This window comes from Thermobia domestica, chromosome 2 (assembly GCF_964235325.1).
Source record: "Thermobia domestica chromosome 2, izTheDome1.hap1.1, whole genome shotgun sequence".
NCBI classification, from domain to species: Eukaryota; Metazoa; Arthropoda; class Insecta; order Zygentoma; family Lepismatidae; genus Thermobia; species Thermobia domestica.
This window is the reverse complement of record NC_137455.1, coordinates 87,022,187-87,040,807: the sequence shown is the minus strand read 5'-3', so window position 1 is coordinate 87,040,807 and position 18,621 is coordinate 87,022,187. Positions and strand designations below refer to the sequence as shown.

General features: G+C 37.8%; 1 protein-coding gene across 1 annotated transcript; it reads left to right on the top strand.

Annotated features, from left to right (window-relative positions):
* Window positions 1-5,827: 5,827 nt before the first annotated feature.
* Window positions 5,828-6,394, top strand: LOC145679096 (uncharacterized). Its single transcript, XM_081749690.1, has one exon. The coding sequence runs from the start codon at window positions 5,828-5,830 to the stop codon at window positions 6,392-6,394; it is 567 nt and encodes a 188-aa protein (XP_081605816.1).
* Window positions 6,395-18,621: the final 12,227 nt, after the last annotated feature.

Genomic DNA, 18,621 nt, shown 5'->3' with positions numbered 1-18,621 from the left:
CAGAATATTTGAAAGGATTTTATAGGATGTTGACAGAAGAGAAATGCCTCCATAATTATTACAGTCAGTTTTGTCGCCTTTCTTGTGAATTGGAACAATGATTGACTCTTTCCACTCTTGTGGCGATTCTTCCTTGTTCCAGATAAGGAGAATGAGTTTGTGTATCTTGTTCCACAATTTTTCGCCTCCAGCTAAAATTAACTCAGCCGGAATTTCATCTACACCCGGAGATTTGTGTTTCTTTAATTTCTTTATAGCGGCTTCCACTTCTATTCGATTGGGTTCTAGAATATACGGTTCTGCGGTGTGTATCTCCTTTTCTCCACGCGCATTAGTTTTTGGCTGCGTGTTCAGCAAATCGTCAAAGAAATCTTTCCATCTATTTAAGAGGCTATCCGTATCAGTGAGAACTGTTCCGTCAGATTTCTTTAATATGTAAGCACGAGGTTGATAGCCTTTCTTAAATTCGCTGATCCCCTTATACATGTCCCGAATATTTTTATTTTTACTATTATCTTCAAGTTCCTTAATTTTAGCTTTCAAAAAATCCCGTTTCTTTGTTCTAAAAGTTTTGGAAGTTTCCCGCCTGATATCTGCAAAATTTTGTGTAGTTATTTCATTCGGATTTTGTAGCCACCGTAATTTTGCCTGTTTTCTCTTCTCTACTAGTTTAATGCATTCTTGGTCGAACCATGGTTTGTTCCTACGTATTTCCGACCATAATAATAAAAACAACGTCACTTCCATCTGGATTCGAACCCGCTACCTTCGGCATACAGACTTGTTGCTTTAGCTAACTGAGCTATTTGCTTCCTTACGTGAACTGACCCTGTTCTACGGTAAAGACGATTTTTCATTACCGTCGCGCTACCAATTCGTCCTTTTCTATAGACAATTTCCACTTTTTGCTCTATCTTTACGTTAATACTTGACATATATTCATATATTTGGAGTTTGCAGATAATGCACGAAATAAGACATATTAGAAATATTTCGTTAAAGGTTTCGTTTGTAGATTTTATCCACATTTCTCTCAGTGACATAGATGTCGCTCTTCGTGTTGAACTGCAGAATTCCCTCGCGTCCTTGAAAATTTCCCACTTTAGCAGAGTTGGTAATTCTCGAGATTTCTGTCGATTTAATGTTTTTTGCTTCTAATTTATTTATTTTAAGCTAATATCTAACACAAATATTAAAAACGAGTTTGTTGTTAACCTGTCCTGCTGGGGAAACCTTCCGAAATTTCGAACATATAAAGAAAACAGATATATTTTCAAAAAAAAAAAAAATCAAAATAAAGAGACGCGTCATTTATTTTGCTCATGGTAGTACAGGAATTCTGTTACATAGACTGTAAAATAACGAGCGATAACATGCAAACAAGATGTAAGATCCAGAACAGCTCAGGCGAAGGAGGCATTTGAAGAAAAACAACGAAACACTTTAATTTAACGTCCCACGCTTATGTCCTTTGGGCTAAAGGAGACAAATGATTAAGGCAAGTGAATGATTATATAAGAATTGGTGGAATAAGAATGTGGAAGGAAACGGGGTACCCGAGAAAACCCACGAGCATACTTGGTCGGGGATCGAACCAGGGACCCTATACTCCAGAGATAAGCGCTTTACCACTAAGCCATCTGCCCACCAAGACATTGAAGAAAAATAGAAATTTTTAACAGAAAACATCAACATAAAATTGAAGAAAAGGCTAATTTATTTGTTTAACAATCACCAGAAACAGCTTAGAGACCATTCTATACTGGATATCTCACAACAACAATAACAATGGAAAGGATTTGGGAAGGTATCGACCAGGGCCTATTTAGTAAGTACCACCCCGGCATTTACCTGATAGGACTGAGGAAAACCCTGGAAAACTCCAGCCAGGATGGTCGGCAGCGGGAATCGAACCCACGACCTCCCGAATGCGAAGCCAACGCTCTCCCACTTGAGCTACTTTGCTCGGGAAAAGCATATCTGTAGACTGTGGTATTGTATGTATTTGAGACATGAACACTAGGAGAAGCAAAACAATACAAAATGTACAAAGAAATGAAAAGTCTGGCCTAAGATAGCGAAGGATGAAAAACTGTGTCAAACAAGTCGAGAGATTGCTGATCTGAGATGATAATGATGATAGCATATCTCAATTCATAGATTACATCGAGCTTAACAAAATTAAATTGCCAAAAATAACTGATAATTCTGCTGAAACAGATTGTTTATAACTATATTTATGTACTGTATATGTAAAAATGCTCTGTTAAATATCAGATTGTGTCTTCTCCGCTAGCAGTGACACAGATACACCTAATAGTTATGAACATACTACCTAAACGTCTCGCAACATACTTAAACGTCTCGTTATATAAAGTCGTTTTTCACCAATATTCATGTATCTTCTCCAAAACTAGAAACCATGGATAAAAATTGATAGAGTAATCAGAATTTTGTAATGTAGGTAGCTAGAATTTCATAATATATATCATTTGGATTATTTCAAATGCAATATACATGTATTGAAAATATGATAACATAACTACATAAACAGTGTAATAAATTATTAGAACCATCTGCAGAATATCACAATTGAACAGAAATTAATATATAACATGAAATATATGTATAAATTTCAAATGGCATTAACAAGAAAGTATAACGGGTCTATCATCTGGGAGGTAGCATCTCAGGCAGAAAGATTCTAGAACGGAACTGATAGTATACATGGCATATCCAGATTTTATTCCATCTGACAATTGATCTCAATAATTACTACATTTTGTGTAAAAGTATGAAATTAGATTCTTTACACTGTATTTTTCTCCAATATTCTGATATCTGAGTTATGCTCTAGAAATAGCGTAAGGGGAGGCGAATTCGGACAGGAGGCGAATCCGGACATTCTAAGGTTTTTGAACGTTTTCTTGAGAAGTAAAATACGGAGCACAACACGAATGTGCCAGCTGAAGCACCGTACCTTCCTTCATATTCAGTGTAGAGTTGAACTCCATGGAAGATAGTGTGACGCAGCAATACGTTGTAGAAAACAAGTCTGAAGGTAAGTAACGCCATAAAATTGACTTTTTCTAATTTCTGAACAGCCTTCCTTAAGGTATTATTAGAACATAATTGAGTTTTTCGAAGTTCAGTTTCGTGTGAGTAAAGAGTCAGACACCACTTCTGGTGATAAATAAAGTTAACAGTGCTTAGGCGGGGCGAATCCGGACAATAAGTGTTAGGTGTGTAATAACTTATTTATTTTGTAATAATTTATGTAAGTTTCATAAAATAAATAGAAATATTATTTAAAAAGTAGTAAACAAGGAAGATAGACAGCATGATAAGTTATCAATTACCGTTGAGTTCATTTTTCTAGTCGCTGCCTTTACCTAGATTTTTGAGTAATTCAAATTCTGGTCATACTGTAATTTCTATGGATGGCAACACTGAAAATTCTTCCGATTCGTATTTTCGGGTGTAGAATAACATTATCTATTATTGTGGTAAGTTACATTTTATTACTTCTTCCCACTTACGAAAAACGAGCAAAAGAAAAATTATTAGTTTTTCAAAAATATTTGGTAGGCTGCCGCCTTAAAGGTTTAAAGTTCCCAAATCTACTTTGCCTGATACAGGAAGAAATCAAACAAGAGCTTTCAATTAGAAAGGCTGGACGTCAAAGTGTTATTAGTGCTGCAGTAGAAAAAAGTACTTGCAGAAAGAATTTCTACTTTACAAAAGAGAGGATTTGACCTTACCCACCACGATATGCAAAAGTTGGCCTTTGATTTTGTTTAAGTACAAAATATTCCGCATCCCTTTAACACAAACAAACGATTAGCTGGTTCTGTATGGTTCTCATTCTTCGTCAAGAGGTACAATATGTCTCTAAGAAAACCACTAGGCCTATCCATTGCAAGGTGCAAAGGTTTAATAAAGAAACTATGATCCGTTTCTATGAGTAGTTGAGAGAAACTTTGACAGAAACATCGTTATGGAATTACCCCAAGTGGATGTATAATGTGGACGAATCGGGCTTGCAGCTCACAAACAGGTCGACAAAACTGCTAGAAAAAGCTGGAGAAAAATCTGTTGTCCAACTAATGCACGGAGAAAGGGAACGTAGCACCAGGGGAACGATTTAACTGTAGATAGTAATTTGCATTTTACAGAAGAAATTCCTAGTGCCTCGACCAAAACAAGTGATTGTGGTAAATGTAGCTTCTGTGGTAAAAATTATTATGCATGTGACTCTCATAAATATGGTTCTTGGATAGAATGCACAAAATGCAAAATATGGTATCATGTAAAATGTGTTATTGGTGGTGTTAATCTAATAATTCGTTCGTATGTGGAAAGTGCAATTAACTTGAACTGTTCATATTTCAACAGCGTTTTCATTGTAAGAAATTACGTAGTATCAAATCTAATGTAGTGTAACCATACTGTGGCTAACTTGTCTGTGTGATTCACGTTTAACTAACAAAAGCCATTAGACTTATCCTTACTTATAAGTCATATGTATTAATAAAACATTGCATTTAATGTGTCTGATGATTTTGAAACCATATTTTGATTTTAAGAATATTTTCTGCTTCGTCCGGATTCGCCTCCCTTTGTGTCCGGATTCACCCACTTCTTTCGCAATTTCCAGCAAAATGGCATCTTCTCTTTTCCTGAATGCCATTATTAAAAGCAACAGGGTAGCACATTATTATCATGTTATATGTAGAGTAAACTCCAAAGAATATTTGACCATAACATAGTCGCTCTCTGCGCTGAATTAAGATCACTACAATACAAAATAGCTGAATTGTCCGGATTCGCCCCCTTTTTCTCTATTTCACTTTTAGATTCTTATCCTGAAATTGATAAAAAATAAAACGAATATTTTAGTTTTACGTCACACGATTCTGCCCTTTACGCAAAATGTGACGAATAATAATTAATGAAATCGAGTGATTGTGATATTAATTTTTTTGTGTTATCGCATCGGGAAACCAAATATGCACACGCTAACTACTAGATCAGCTTGTAGGATTGAAACTAATGATGGAACAAGCACATTTCTAAAATAAATAAATAAATAAATAAATAAAAATATAAAATTGAATTTGGCACGTTGGCACGTTTAAAAGCAAAAGAAAATCCTGCATTTGTGAAATGATCACAAATAAACATCCGTACTGGATATTCCACTATATAATTAGCGTTTAAGAAAGAAAAAAAAAAAGTTCAAACATGAAAAATCTAAGAATCGATATATTTCCATGTGCTGAACAAACAGATATGGGTGATTATAAATCCTCATGTGTAGTCGGTAGCATAGCCAGAATTTTTGTTTGGGAGGGGCCTTAATGTTGTGATATATATATAGTCTTCCAAAAGTACTGCAAAAAAAGTAAAAATCTGTAACTTTGAAAACACTACTTAAATTTTGTACTTTGTTTGTAATGTTTAGTGGAAATATTAAATTTTTTGTTGGCAACAATGATCGGGTGTAAACGTTGACATCATAACCGCAAATCACGTGACAAAGATGGCGTCTACTCAAGAGAAAGCGCAGTGTGTGGCGTGGTTTTGTGAGTTAAAATCTAGTGTTTTGGTGAGAAGAAAATTCCGACAAAAATATCAGAAACAACCACCTGCAGATTCAAGTATCAAGAGATGCTGCGATAAGTTCCTAGCTACCGGAAGTGTCTTGGACTTGCCTCGTAGCGGAAGGTCAACAGCTGGTGTTGATGTGATTCAGTCCGTGCAGGAAAGTGTGTTGCGAAATCCAAAGAAATCGTTGAAACGCAGATTCTTGGAGCTGTGAGTGCCAATGACAACGCTACTCAATATCGTTCGTAAGAAAATAAAGGCAAAGCCTTACAAGTTGACACTTGTACAGGAATTGACGGAAGAAGATTGTGACATAAGAAGTGAGTTTTGTGAAATGATGCTTGCACAGTTGAACAGTGATCCAGGGCTTCTTTCAAAGTTACTTTTCTCAGATGAATCCACGTTTCATATATCTAGTAAGGTAAACCGACACATTTGTAGAATGTGGGGAGTTAAGAATCCACACGAATTTGAGACACATGTTCGAGATTCTCCAAAGTTAAATGTGTGGTGTGCTGTTTCAATGAAACAATGTATTGGACCTTTCTTCTTTGATGAAGACACGGTGGATGGCGCCAACTACCTCGATGTGCTAACAAACTTTCTTATTCCGGAGCTTCGGAAGTTAGGCATCATCAATGGGGTCCACCTACAACAGGATGGAGCCCCTCCGCATTTTCCCCGAGACGTGCGAGAATTCCCTGATAAGCAATTTCCCAACGAATGGATCGGCCGAAGAGAAGTAATCAATTGGCCTGCGAGATTGCCAGATCTCACGCCTTGGTGACTACTGGCTTTGGGGACATGTGAAGACAGAAGTTTACAAGCAAAAACCGAAAGATGTTCAGGACCTCCGGAAGAAGATATGTGATGTGATTGGGAGTATTACGGATGAAGCACGTCGAAATGATATTCTTGGATTCCCGAAAAGACTTCAGCAATGTTTGGACGTAAATGGTGCTCAGCTGGAGGTTTGACGTTGAAAAAAATGCTTGGAAACAAAATTTCAGACTTTCTTACAAGTCCACTAAAGGTTTTGTACAAATACAATAAATGGTTACAAAGTTACAGCTTTTTACTTTTTTGCAGGACTTTTGGAAGACCCTATATATATAGGGGTTGGACAAAAATCTAAAACGTTTGCAAAAATGTGAAAATCATATCTAGTATAGTGTGGGGCCTCCTTTGCATCCAAAACGGCTTGGATCCGACGGTGGAATGGACGTATACAGCTCCTGAATCGTGGTGTGTGGAATTTCGTACCATTGTTCCTGCAAAACATGCTCCAGTTCCTTAAGGGATGCTGGTGGAGGGTAATGAGACCAAACACGCCTTTCTAACTCAGATCAAAATGGCTCAATGATGTTCAGATCTGGTGATTGTGGGACCCAGGGGAGGTGTGATAGCTCCTGGTCATGCTCCTCAAACCATGATTTCACCGTTTATGCAGCGTTACAGGGTGCCAAATCATCTTGGTAGATACTATTACCATCAGCGAACAATATTTCGGCCATGGGTAGAGCCTGGTCCCCCAAAATGGCCTCATACGCCTTAGCATTCATTATTCCATGTAGGGCTATGATGGGACCTGCTGAAAACCACGATATCACTGCCCATACTGTAACAGAACCACCCCCATGATTTACAGTTGGGAACAGACAGTCTGTATCATAGCCTGCGACGGTGTTGTCCACACGTAAACACGACCGGTTGTTGGTAACAATGTGAAGATCGATTCATCGAACCACATTACGTGTTTCCACTGCTCATGAGTCCACGCCTTGTGGTCCTTGCACCACTGGATACGTTTCTTCGCATTTACTGCTGTGACCAGTGGTTTGGCGATAGCGGTCCTGCCATGAATTTTCATTTTATGAAGTTCCCGTAGGACTGTTTTTGATGAAACCGGGTTCAATTGCAATTTTGAAATTGCAATTGTGTATTATTTCGACACCCTAAACACGTCTAACTCAAACAAATCTTCTGAACTGACAGATGAAAATACAGACATTCTTAAAGGGAAAAAATGACATTGGAGAACATTGCATGTCTAGAAACCGTTCAGTGACATATTTTGTTTTGAAATAGAGTACATGAAAGGCAATTGTTGTATGTTCTAAGGAAAACAATTACAAATATCAAAGTACCAAAGTATATTGTCGAAACCCTTTGGGGGGGTTCAGCCCCCAGGGCCCCTCCCTTTCCTACGCCACTGTGTGTAGTTCTCAAGAAAAATTGGTAACCACAAAGTTTCTCTTTTTGTAAATCTAAAAGTGTATGCTATATGATAATCACGCTATCTATTAACATGAAACTGATCCTGAAGTATACACTAATCAAGCTTTTCATTCTTACGCCACAAAGATGACAGTATACGGCAGGGCCGTGCCTTGGGAAGGGGGCGATCGGGGCCACGGCCCCGGGCGCCGAAGTAAGGGGAGCGAAAAATTTGGGAGAAAAAAGGAAAAAAAGATAGGAAAAGTTGCTTGGAATATATGTATGGGGGCGCCGTCTATACTCTCGTCCCGGGCGCTGATTTTCCACGGCACGGCCAGGTATACGGTATGGTTAAAAGAGATATAGGACGAAATTATTACTTTTAAACTTTAAGTTTTGTTTTACTACGATTTGTCCAGGATATGACATATCAACCGATATATCACATTGAGATGTTTTATTACGATTTGTCCACGATAAGACATATCAACCGATATATCACATTGAGATGTTTTACTACGATTTGTCCACGATTAGACATATCAACCGATATATCACATTGAGATGTTTTATTACGATTTGTCCAGGATAAGACATATCAACCGATATATCACATTGAGATTAGGGATGCGCACGAGTCGAGTCGAGTCGAGATTTAAGCCTGTCTCGACTCGACTCGAGAAAATGTTGTCTCGACTCGTGTCTCGACTCGAAAATATGTTGCTGTCTCGACTCGACTCGAATTCGAGTCGAGACGTCTCGAAATTCGAGTCGAGACAAAATATACGAGTTAAAATATACGCACACATCAGCCAGAATATTATGACTACCTACCTAATTGTCAGTATGTCTACCTTTGGCACGGATAACGACGACGAATGCTCTTGGCATGGACGTAATGACCCTTTGTAGGTCGCTGGAGAGAGTTGCCACCACATGTGCACACACAGGTCACCTAATTTCCGTAAATTCCGGGGAGGGGGCGATGTGTTCTGACGTCACGTTCACTCACATCCCAGATGTGTTCGATTGGGTTCAGACCCGGCGAGTTGGGGGGCCAACACATCACTTGGAACGCCTCCCTGTGTTCCTCGAACCACTCCATCACACTCCTGGCCTTGTGACATGGTGCATTATCTTGTCGAAAAATGCCACTACCGTTGGGAAACATGGTCGCCATGAAGGCGTGTACGTAGTCTGCAAGCAGTGTGCGATACGCCTCAGCCGTCATGGTGCTTTACTCGAGTTCCACTAGACACATGGATGCATAAGCATAACCTTGGCTCATATGGTTGAGGGGGGGGCATTCGTGCACACACACACACACACACACACACACACACACACATATATATATATATATATATATATATATATATATATATATATATAATTCTCAACCTTTGCCACCCACTTCTGGATGAAAGTTTCTCCAATTCTTTTTCACACGTATCTATTTTTGGCAGTTCGTTTCCACGTTACTCCACACTGCTTCCTAATTTTGTCACACCACATTGTATTACGACGTTTTCTGGATCGTTTTCGTTCCCTTAGGATGCAGTCAAGGATTACTTTTGTCCACCTATCGTCAGTTCTTCTTGCAATATGACCAGCTCACTGACACTTGAGTCCTTTTATTTTCGCGATGATATCGGTCACTCCTGTCATCTTCCTTATCCATGTATTTCTTTTTCTATCTCTCCGGGTTATTCCAAGCATACATCTCTCTATGCTTCTTTGAGTTGTATATGCTCTCTCCCTTTGGAAGAAAGAGCATAATACATTAACAACTGATCACAGAGTTGTGAATTCAACCAAGCGTAGATTTTAATTCCTACTTTTTGATTGGAAGCAGCAACATATTTCACATTATTGCTTTTGGTATAAAAATCGATTATGAAGTTTGGATTTGCAGTGGCAGCTACATGGCATGAGTGTGAACTGCGATTCTTCTTTTCTTTCATTATTAAGAGACAACAAGTTTTATTTATTGACTAAGATTCACAAGCTGTAATTTGAAGTATATAATATACATTACTCACTTGTGCACGTTAAACTTTTCTTTGTTTCGACAAAAATATATTCACAAATTTCCATTTGGGCAGGTAGTCTTCGACCTTAAATTGTCACTTTTTGAAACCAACCATACATTTGCTTCTAATGTTTTAACCAAATATTTAGTACCGTAGTTTCGAGAAACCCTCTCTGATTTTGGATCACCATTGTGTAGTTGGAGTGTGTGAATGATATAAATACTACTCAGGCAGATATCCAGCCTAACTTTACGTCAGTTTTTGAGGATGAGACCTAAAATTAAGCCTTTGCCTCTATGCTAAAAATTGTTTTAGTCAATAGCCGGAATGCCTTTCCCTAGAATAATTTTGTGGAACACAATGACTCAGATCGAAAAGTTTTAGATTAGTTCTTTATCGTGCTTTAATAGGGTATTAATCTGCTTAAAAATATGATAATAATAAACTTAAAATATTCAAATTTGGAGCGAGACAAGTACAGCACAGGAACTGAATTCGGACAACACACTGACTTACTGAAACGCAGAAATGGTGCATTCCGGCCCATTTTAAGCCCCGCTTAGCCAATCTTTCCCTGATCTTTGCCCAATCCCTCATATTGACCTGAGCTTTAAATGTTGTTAAGGAATTACCTGGAACAATCTATCAGAACAACATCCACATATTCATTTACCCCAGCTCATTAATAGTGTTTCTTTCAGAAAAAATCTCCAAAGAGGGTATTTTAAAAGTAAAGAGGGGAATTATAGTTAAACAAACTTTTCTTGATATCCTGATTTTCCCTGAAAATTTGCCTGAAGCGTATTTTGCACTTGACTGTGTGTGTATAAAGGGGAAAGCCCCGGCTCACCCTCTGAAAGAAATACTGCTGATCAATAATACAAGGAAATCACAATATTAGGAAATCCAAATATTAGCCAGTAAATATCACATTATAATTTTGATTTAATAAGTTAATATTTCACTTACCACTAAATGTAATGATATGGAAACTGGACTTGAACTGTTAATGGAGCCGCAGCCGCCTTCCTCGAAGTGTTGCTTCTGAATCAAATTTGTCGATAATCTGAGAAACGTTCATGTCGTAAGACCTTTCTATGCAAAACACAGCTAAACTACGAAATTTTTCTTGACCCATAATGCTACGAACGTATGTTTTTAGCCGTCTCAGGCACGAAAAGGAACGTTCACTGGTTGCGGAACTGACAGGCACGGTTAGAAAAGTCTTATAAACTTGGTTCAAGTTTGGGAAGCATGCGTAAAGGTTCAATTTTTAAAACAAATTTAGAAGCGATGAAAAATCATTTTCAATCTATCTCTCTGCACACAAATTGGAGAAAACTGTTAACTCTGATGTCAGCTCAACTTTAGGGATTTTGTAGGTGTTGCTGACAATTGTGATACTTTCTGCTGATGGCTTGTGTTGATTCAACACGTCGTGCAGGGAATGAAGAACCTGCATATCATTTTCTTTGAACTTTTATTGCTAATATCTGCTCCCGCAAGATTGTCAATAACGGAATAATACACTTCGCTTCTGTAATATTCAGCTGCTGTCTCACACTCGAAGAAGTATCACCACCATCCAATGCTCATGGTATTCGTCTTCGCGGAACGTTCGGTGCACTGAATCCCATGGTTTCTGTAATTTCTTCTGTTTCTGTCCACAGCGTTTTGAAACTTTTCTCACTCCGTAAGGACTGAAGGCTGCAGATATTGGCTTGCGACAAATTTTTCACAGTAGAAAAATTGGTACGTGTATTCTGTAAGTGCATGGACAGTTGATTTGTGTATTCAAGGACACGTCTCATCAGTTTAAGACGAAACAAAAATTAAAAAATCATGAACATTTCTTAACATTGAATACGCATCTGGACCGTAAATTTGATAGTGCTATTTCCTCTAAGGTTTCAACTACAGGTCCAAAATTTTCTAAAACTGCACGAATAGCTTCCGATTTACAGTTCCATCTAGTGTAGCTCAAAGATTTTAATGTTACCGAATGCTTTAAGTTTTCTCCTTGACGTTGAACATGTTCAAAAATAGCGTGCTTTTTTGACGGCGCTTCTATGAAGGAATGCAACTGCTCAGAACACCAAACATGTTTCGAATCGTAGACAGTTTTCCGCACACCCCTGATCCTCTTTGCAACGCCAGAGTACTGACCACACATAGCGGCTGCATCATCGTAACATTGTCCTCGGATGTTATCTACGCTAAGACCCAGTGATATTAACACATTTGTTAACAGTTTGGACAAACTTTCGCCGTGATTTTTCTGTATTGTAAAGCCCGATAAAACTTTCGTGAACGTTTAATGTTTCATCACAGTATCGCAAAACAGTCGCTTCAAACTTGGAGTTTCATCCATGTTGACACCATATATACCTGCAGTCTTCACATGATCGATTATTTTTCTAAGCACATACTCGCATATTAAATCTAGAAATTGATTTTGGTATTCGGGACTAACGTATCTAAATGTTTTCTCTTTGTTAACATAATACCGAAAAATCACGTCATTGTCTTTGGATCTTAGCGATAAGAGTTCTAGTAAATTCCCTTAGTTTCACTTTCGTTACTTTCCTTATGGTCTCTAAGAGGAACACATTGGCGAGCACAATACAAAATACTATTTAGAAGTGCTTCCAAATATATTCTATTGCCGTTAACTATTTGGTTCGTCTGCAAATCTAATTTACGCGCAACTGATCCGTGCAATAGTGTGCGTTTCGGAATTCCGCAGCCTTAGAAATACAAGTCTTATAAGCGTTACTTGCCTCATGAGTACCGAATTTATCTACGACCTTCTTCCTGTTACGGAAACCCTCCTTAGTAAAAGTGTCTTCAGATTTCGGAATATTTTCGGAGAATGCGCGACAATAAAAGCAAAAAGCACTATCTCGAGAAATGTTATAATCTAACCAACTAAATTGCCTATACCAGTGGTCGAAGTGAGACGGTATGCGGTGGTATGCCATACTGTCTCTGGTTTTTCAGTAATGAGGACATACCGTCTCTGTTTTTTCAGTGATCAAGACAGTATTTAAATAGCCGGTATGTTGAATCAAAATCATAATAAAACATACTGCCTCTGCTCTTTTTCCACTTCGAACACTGGCCTATACCACTTAGATCGGAACTGGCGGCTATTTTTATTGGGGTACGTTTTCAATTGCGGTTGGAAGAGACCTAGACCTACTGCCAGAAATGTCTTTGCCTTTTCACAACCTTTGACTGGATCACGATCTTCTGAAACTTCATCTTGTGACACTGTTTCCAAAGTAATACCGTCATTTGAATTCTTATCTTCTGAGACTTCATCTTCTCACACTGTTTTCACACTAGCACTTGAATTCTTATCTTCTGAAACGCAAGAAGTATATTGTGTAGTCACTATTTCATTATCTCCTCTGGCACTGTCAATATTGCTAAGTCTTACTAAAATATTCCGACAAAGTTCTTTTCTTTCTTTCTTTCTTTCTTTCTCTCTTCCTTCCTTCCTTTCTTTCTTTCTTTCTTTCTTTCTTTTTCTTTTTTCTTTTTTTTTTTGAGCACTGCATATTAGTCACAACTTCCTGTGAAACTTGAGAAATGTTCAAATACCCCAGATAAAATATAAAAAATGAAACCACTATACACCGATACACGTGAAGGCTATATATACGAAAAAAAAACCTTCAAAGGAACTGCTCACTGCCAAGGGTGCCGATTTATTTGTAACTTGGGGGGGGGGCATTCAGAAGTGGGTTTGTATATTCATAACAAAAATACATTTAACAATACAAAATAGACCCCCCTACATATTCAGAAAAATACATGGGGGCCCGGTCCCCTGGCCCCCAGAATCGGCGTCCTTGCCCACTGCAAACACAAACTTCAGAATAAATCAAGTGTATTATTTTTGGTTTGAGTGCCAGGGTGGCTTGTATTTAGGACCACAAGATTTCCGACAAAGAGCCGAGTTCTGAATTTATCTGCTTATCCTTATAAAACACTCCCAGACAACATACCGACCTGTTCTTCCTTTGACCATCAACGAACACCACATCCCCTTTCTCCAGCACGCTCAAAGTTCACTGACCTTTATTAAGATGGATATGGCAAAACATTTATTGCAAGACATTACCAGATATGGTTAAAATCAGAGTTCCATTCCCGTTGTTATTCTAGAACTTTTTTCAGACTTAAAGACAGTTTACAGTCGAACATTTTATAATAATATCAGCATAGATACCGTAAGACAAAATTTTTAATAACTGTCCGTTGCCTAAGAAACAGTCAGAATCAGTAAGGGAGAAGGTATATGAACATCTCTGAATATGAGCATTTTTTTTAAAAAAAAAAGATACATTCAATCAGAATTTTACACTGCCTCTGTGATCCTCCAACCCGAGCTCCCAAAAATGTTCTGAGTAAGTCCTATATTTATTCAAATTACAAGCATTTCTGATGGAACAGAAAAATAAAGAAATCATGACAATACAGTTTATAAATTATTATTACCGTCGTAAAGGAACATGTAATGTCTAAAAACGAAAAAAGCAATAAAGTGAGGTGTGCATCAATTCAGAACACATGCATCGAAAGTGAGTGACAATTACCCAGCTATACTCGCCGCGACCTTATCCTGATAGCCGAGATACGCAACTTCAATTCGGGCGACTCCGCGCATGTTACATAGTTCTTCACGTTACACACGTAAAACATTACTTAGGAGATCAATTCAAAGAGCTAATTGAGTTCAAGTATATAAAAATGTTAATACAGAAACAATATTTAAAATAAAAGGTACTAGATTTATTAGTAACGGGTTATGAAAATGACGTCACGACTCAGAATCGGAAAGAGAGAAGGAAAGAAAAGAGTGAAAAGCCGGTAGCTAAGATGCGAGTCTCTTGCAAGTGTTGCAAGATTATAAACTTGAAAAATCTTATATCAAAATCAGAAGACCAGTAAAATTAGTTAATTGATCAATGTTAGAAATCGTCCACAATGGATAGGAAATGGCTTAATATTTTTATATGATATATAAATTAAATAGAGTTGCTACCCCGTATGAAACTTCTATGCCTGCTGATAAATGAAACAAAAGAGAGAACGGGACTCACATGTAACTTCTGCAATTTTTATGCAGAGAGTAACACTGCTATGCCAAATATCGTCTTCGCGCGCGTGTTAGTGTGGGTAAGTGGGCGTAGTGAAACTGAAACCATGGAGAGTGTTAAGCACAAAATTGAAATCATGAATGAATCCGAATTATCTTCTCAGTATTATCGCAAACATGAGGAAGGGAAAACTTTAAAGTCAAGCAAAGTAAATTGTCAACAATGTGTACTCTCGACTAAGAGAAAAATATGCAGACAAAATTGTTGAAGAAATTGTTAATATGATTGTTGCCGGTTCGCAGCTGGTTTACTCATTGCTAACGTAGAGTTGCTGTGCTTTGAGGAAAAAAGTCGTATTTTTAATTTATTATGTGGGAGGGTGGCTGCTTGTGTGTTTCTGTTTATGATTGACCTTTTCCAGGTAGATATGTGAGAGTAACTTCATTTCTTATCCTTTCTTACCTTAATCAATTGAAATGAATAATCAAAATAGTTTTCATGCTCTCGAGTTTTAATTGTGAGGATTGCAAAGACATCACGTGCGAATTTCCAATACATTTATTACTATTGTCGTGCCTTCATGAATTATTAAAAACAAATAAACCAAGAAACATTTTTCGTTGCAGCAGGAAAAGAACGAGAAATCACCGCACCTCGCATATCAGCTGAGACCCAGAGCAGCGCCAGTTGGAACCCTGGCGAATGAGAACCCAACCAAAGCACACACACACACACACACACATACAAAGGCTTCCCTGTGAAAAGGTTCGCGCGCCAACATGTACTAATGCGCTTGTGATTTGGCTCTCAAGTTAACATTGCGTTTAGTATAGTAGTAGAGAGGCAGTGTCAAAGCTTAAAGTGAGCCGGAACGCTCGGCAGTAAGTTCTGGCAAATCAGCCTGTTGTCAGAATTTAGTTCGTGTACAACAATTGTCACTTTACAAACATTGTGCATTAATTTTTAATAAATATTTTGGTTTCGTCTATGAAACGACTGTTAATATGATCTATCAAACCAGATCTGGAATATGGATCAGGGATTATTTACTTCCATTGTTGACTGCGTTCTCGCAAATCACTGTGGATAAGCATTCTGGTGAGGTGGCTTTCACTGAAGCCACTTTAAGCCCTGGGCAGTGTGTATCCCTAACAAGCAGCATTTTAAAGGTGGAGCATGGCCACGAACTCTGTTCCGATCGCCCATCCTGACTGAGTGACTGAGGTTTAACCTAGTATCTTTTGTCAGGCCAGGGTCGCTGTTTTTTCACTTCCTTGCCCCTCCTTTCTCTTAGCCTCGTTAGTCGACTAAAGACCTTAATACTGTAAAACAAAACATAAAATTAAACAAAATGGTGTTGTATTAGCTTCAGCTCAGTTTATAGATAACACTGGATGACTATCCTAATAAACTTCAGAAATGTGGGGGCAGTTACCTCCCTTGCCCCCCTCTAAGTTACGTCTGTGTATGGCTGCTCACTTGAATTAGTTTCAAGACTGTTTCTGAGTAAGTACTTTCTTCAAAATAATATTAAAAATTATAGAAATATTTTCGAGACATTCGAGTCGAGTCGAGACTTTTACGAGCTGTTTCGACTCGACTCGAAAATTCGAGTCGAGAAATACGTCTGTCTCGACTCGTCTCGAATTTTACAGAGTGTGTCTCGACTCGAATCTCGACTCGAATTCGAGTCGAGTCGAGTCGAGATTCGAGACTTGTCTCGACTCGTGCGCATCCCTAATTGAGATGTTTTACTACGATTTGTCCAGGATGATATATCAACTGATATATCACATTGAGTATTTTACTACGTTTTGTCCAGGATAAGACATATCAACTAATATATCACATTGAGATGCTTCACTACGATTTGTCCAGGATAAGACATATCAACCGATATATCACAGTGAAATGAATACAATGACATGTTTGGAAGTTAATATCACGCGTAGGATTCGAGAAAATCGAGAGAAACGAATTTTAATGGCATTAAAATGTATGTTCGTTGCCAATTTCATCCAATTAATAACTTTTATTCTGCTGGAAAGTTTATTGCTATTATTATCATTTGTGTACTGTATAAGAAAAATATGAACCATTAAGTAGTAAGTCGTTCCTATTGTTTGATATTTCTTCATAGTGATGCACATACCACTTGTAAATAAATAATGAAAGAGAATCAATAATGCATTTAGGAATAGATAATTAGATAAAATGAAGCCAACAGGACTTTGTAAACATAATAATAGTAAGAAACGCAATATGGAAATAGACGCTCATACTTTGAGCGAAAAACGTGTGCGCACGTAACGTTTTAACAAGATTATGAGTGATCATGTAAATGTAAACATAAACTCGTAATTTTTCGTCAGCAAGGTCTTGTCCTCGCTAACATCAGAATTGTTGTGGTGGGTTTATCTTGAGGACGAAGGTCACAAGATTACTGTTGTCATTTTATCAGTTGCAAGTCTCAAATATATATAAATGTAGTACTATTTTACAATCTTTTAAGAAATAGCTGTAACCTACATTTTAACGACAAGTGTTCATAGTTGTACTATGTAGATATCGTAGCCATGTTTTTAATACATGTACCTAGGAACTTTTCCCGAAACTCACGAGAGAATGGACATAATTAATGGTGTGTGCTTTAATGCACTGCATATCGTTTATCTTTCTTGCTTTTAGCGTGAACAACAAATGAGTAAATGAATGTTTCTTTGTAAATCTTGATGGATATGCGTATTTTGCGTGGTGATGCGCTCCGCAAATTTTCGAAGACGTGCGGAATGATGCCTTAGGTTAAATGAATATATCCATACTTAACAGTGACGACACTGCCATCACTGGTAAAATGCTCTCCATGTAATTCCTTTAGGAAGAAATTGTAATCCATCCATCGATTGTAGCAGGGGTATTCTGGATCCAATTATTTTATTATGAATATGTCTAATTTGCATATAATATATACACAATAGTAGAGGCTGATCTTTTAAATCTTAACTGACTTTACAAAGGGTGTATGTAGTGATAGCATATGCAGCATTATATTTGTTTCTGTTACTTTCACTATTTTTCACTTGTCAAGTAACACAATACTCATACAGCCTTACTTGAGAACAATTTGACTTCTTTGCTTTCCAAATCTTAATTTCTGCAATAAAATGTTCTTTCATTGAGTTGTACTTATCAAAATTATCTTCTCTAGGCCCCTATTTCGGCCTTCACTTTGAAGGCACAGTGGCTCAGTGGTAGAGCGCTTACCTCTGGTGCGTGGGATCCCTGGTTCGATCCCCGGCGAGATAAGCTTGTGGTGGGTAACATCTTATCTTGGGTTTTCCCAAGATACTTCTGTTTCCTCCCACTTTTCATTTCACCAATTCTTCCGTTATCATCCACATTCTTTATCATCCGTTTCCATTAGCCTAAAAGGCATAATCGTGAAACGTTATACTAAACATGTTCATTTCATATCTGGCGTTTACATTCTTTAAGAAAAAGTTAAAATAATGTTTATTGTAAAATTGGGTAGTACCATGCCACATTAGTCTCGGAGATAAACGTTGTTGGGTGGTTGTTATATTTGGAGTTTAGCTTCCCATTCAGCATCGAGGTTTATGAGAAGTGGAGTACAACTCAACGTCGAGTCCAAACCA

Coding starts and splice junctions, on each gene's coding strand:
- LOC145679096 (XM_081749690.1), top strand. CDS start 5,828: ATGACAACGCTACTCAATATCGTTCGTAAGAAAATAAAGGCAAAGCCT.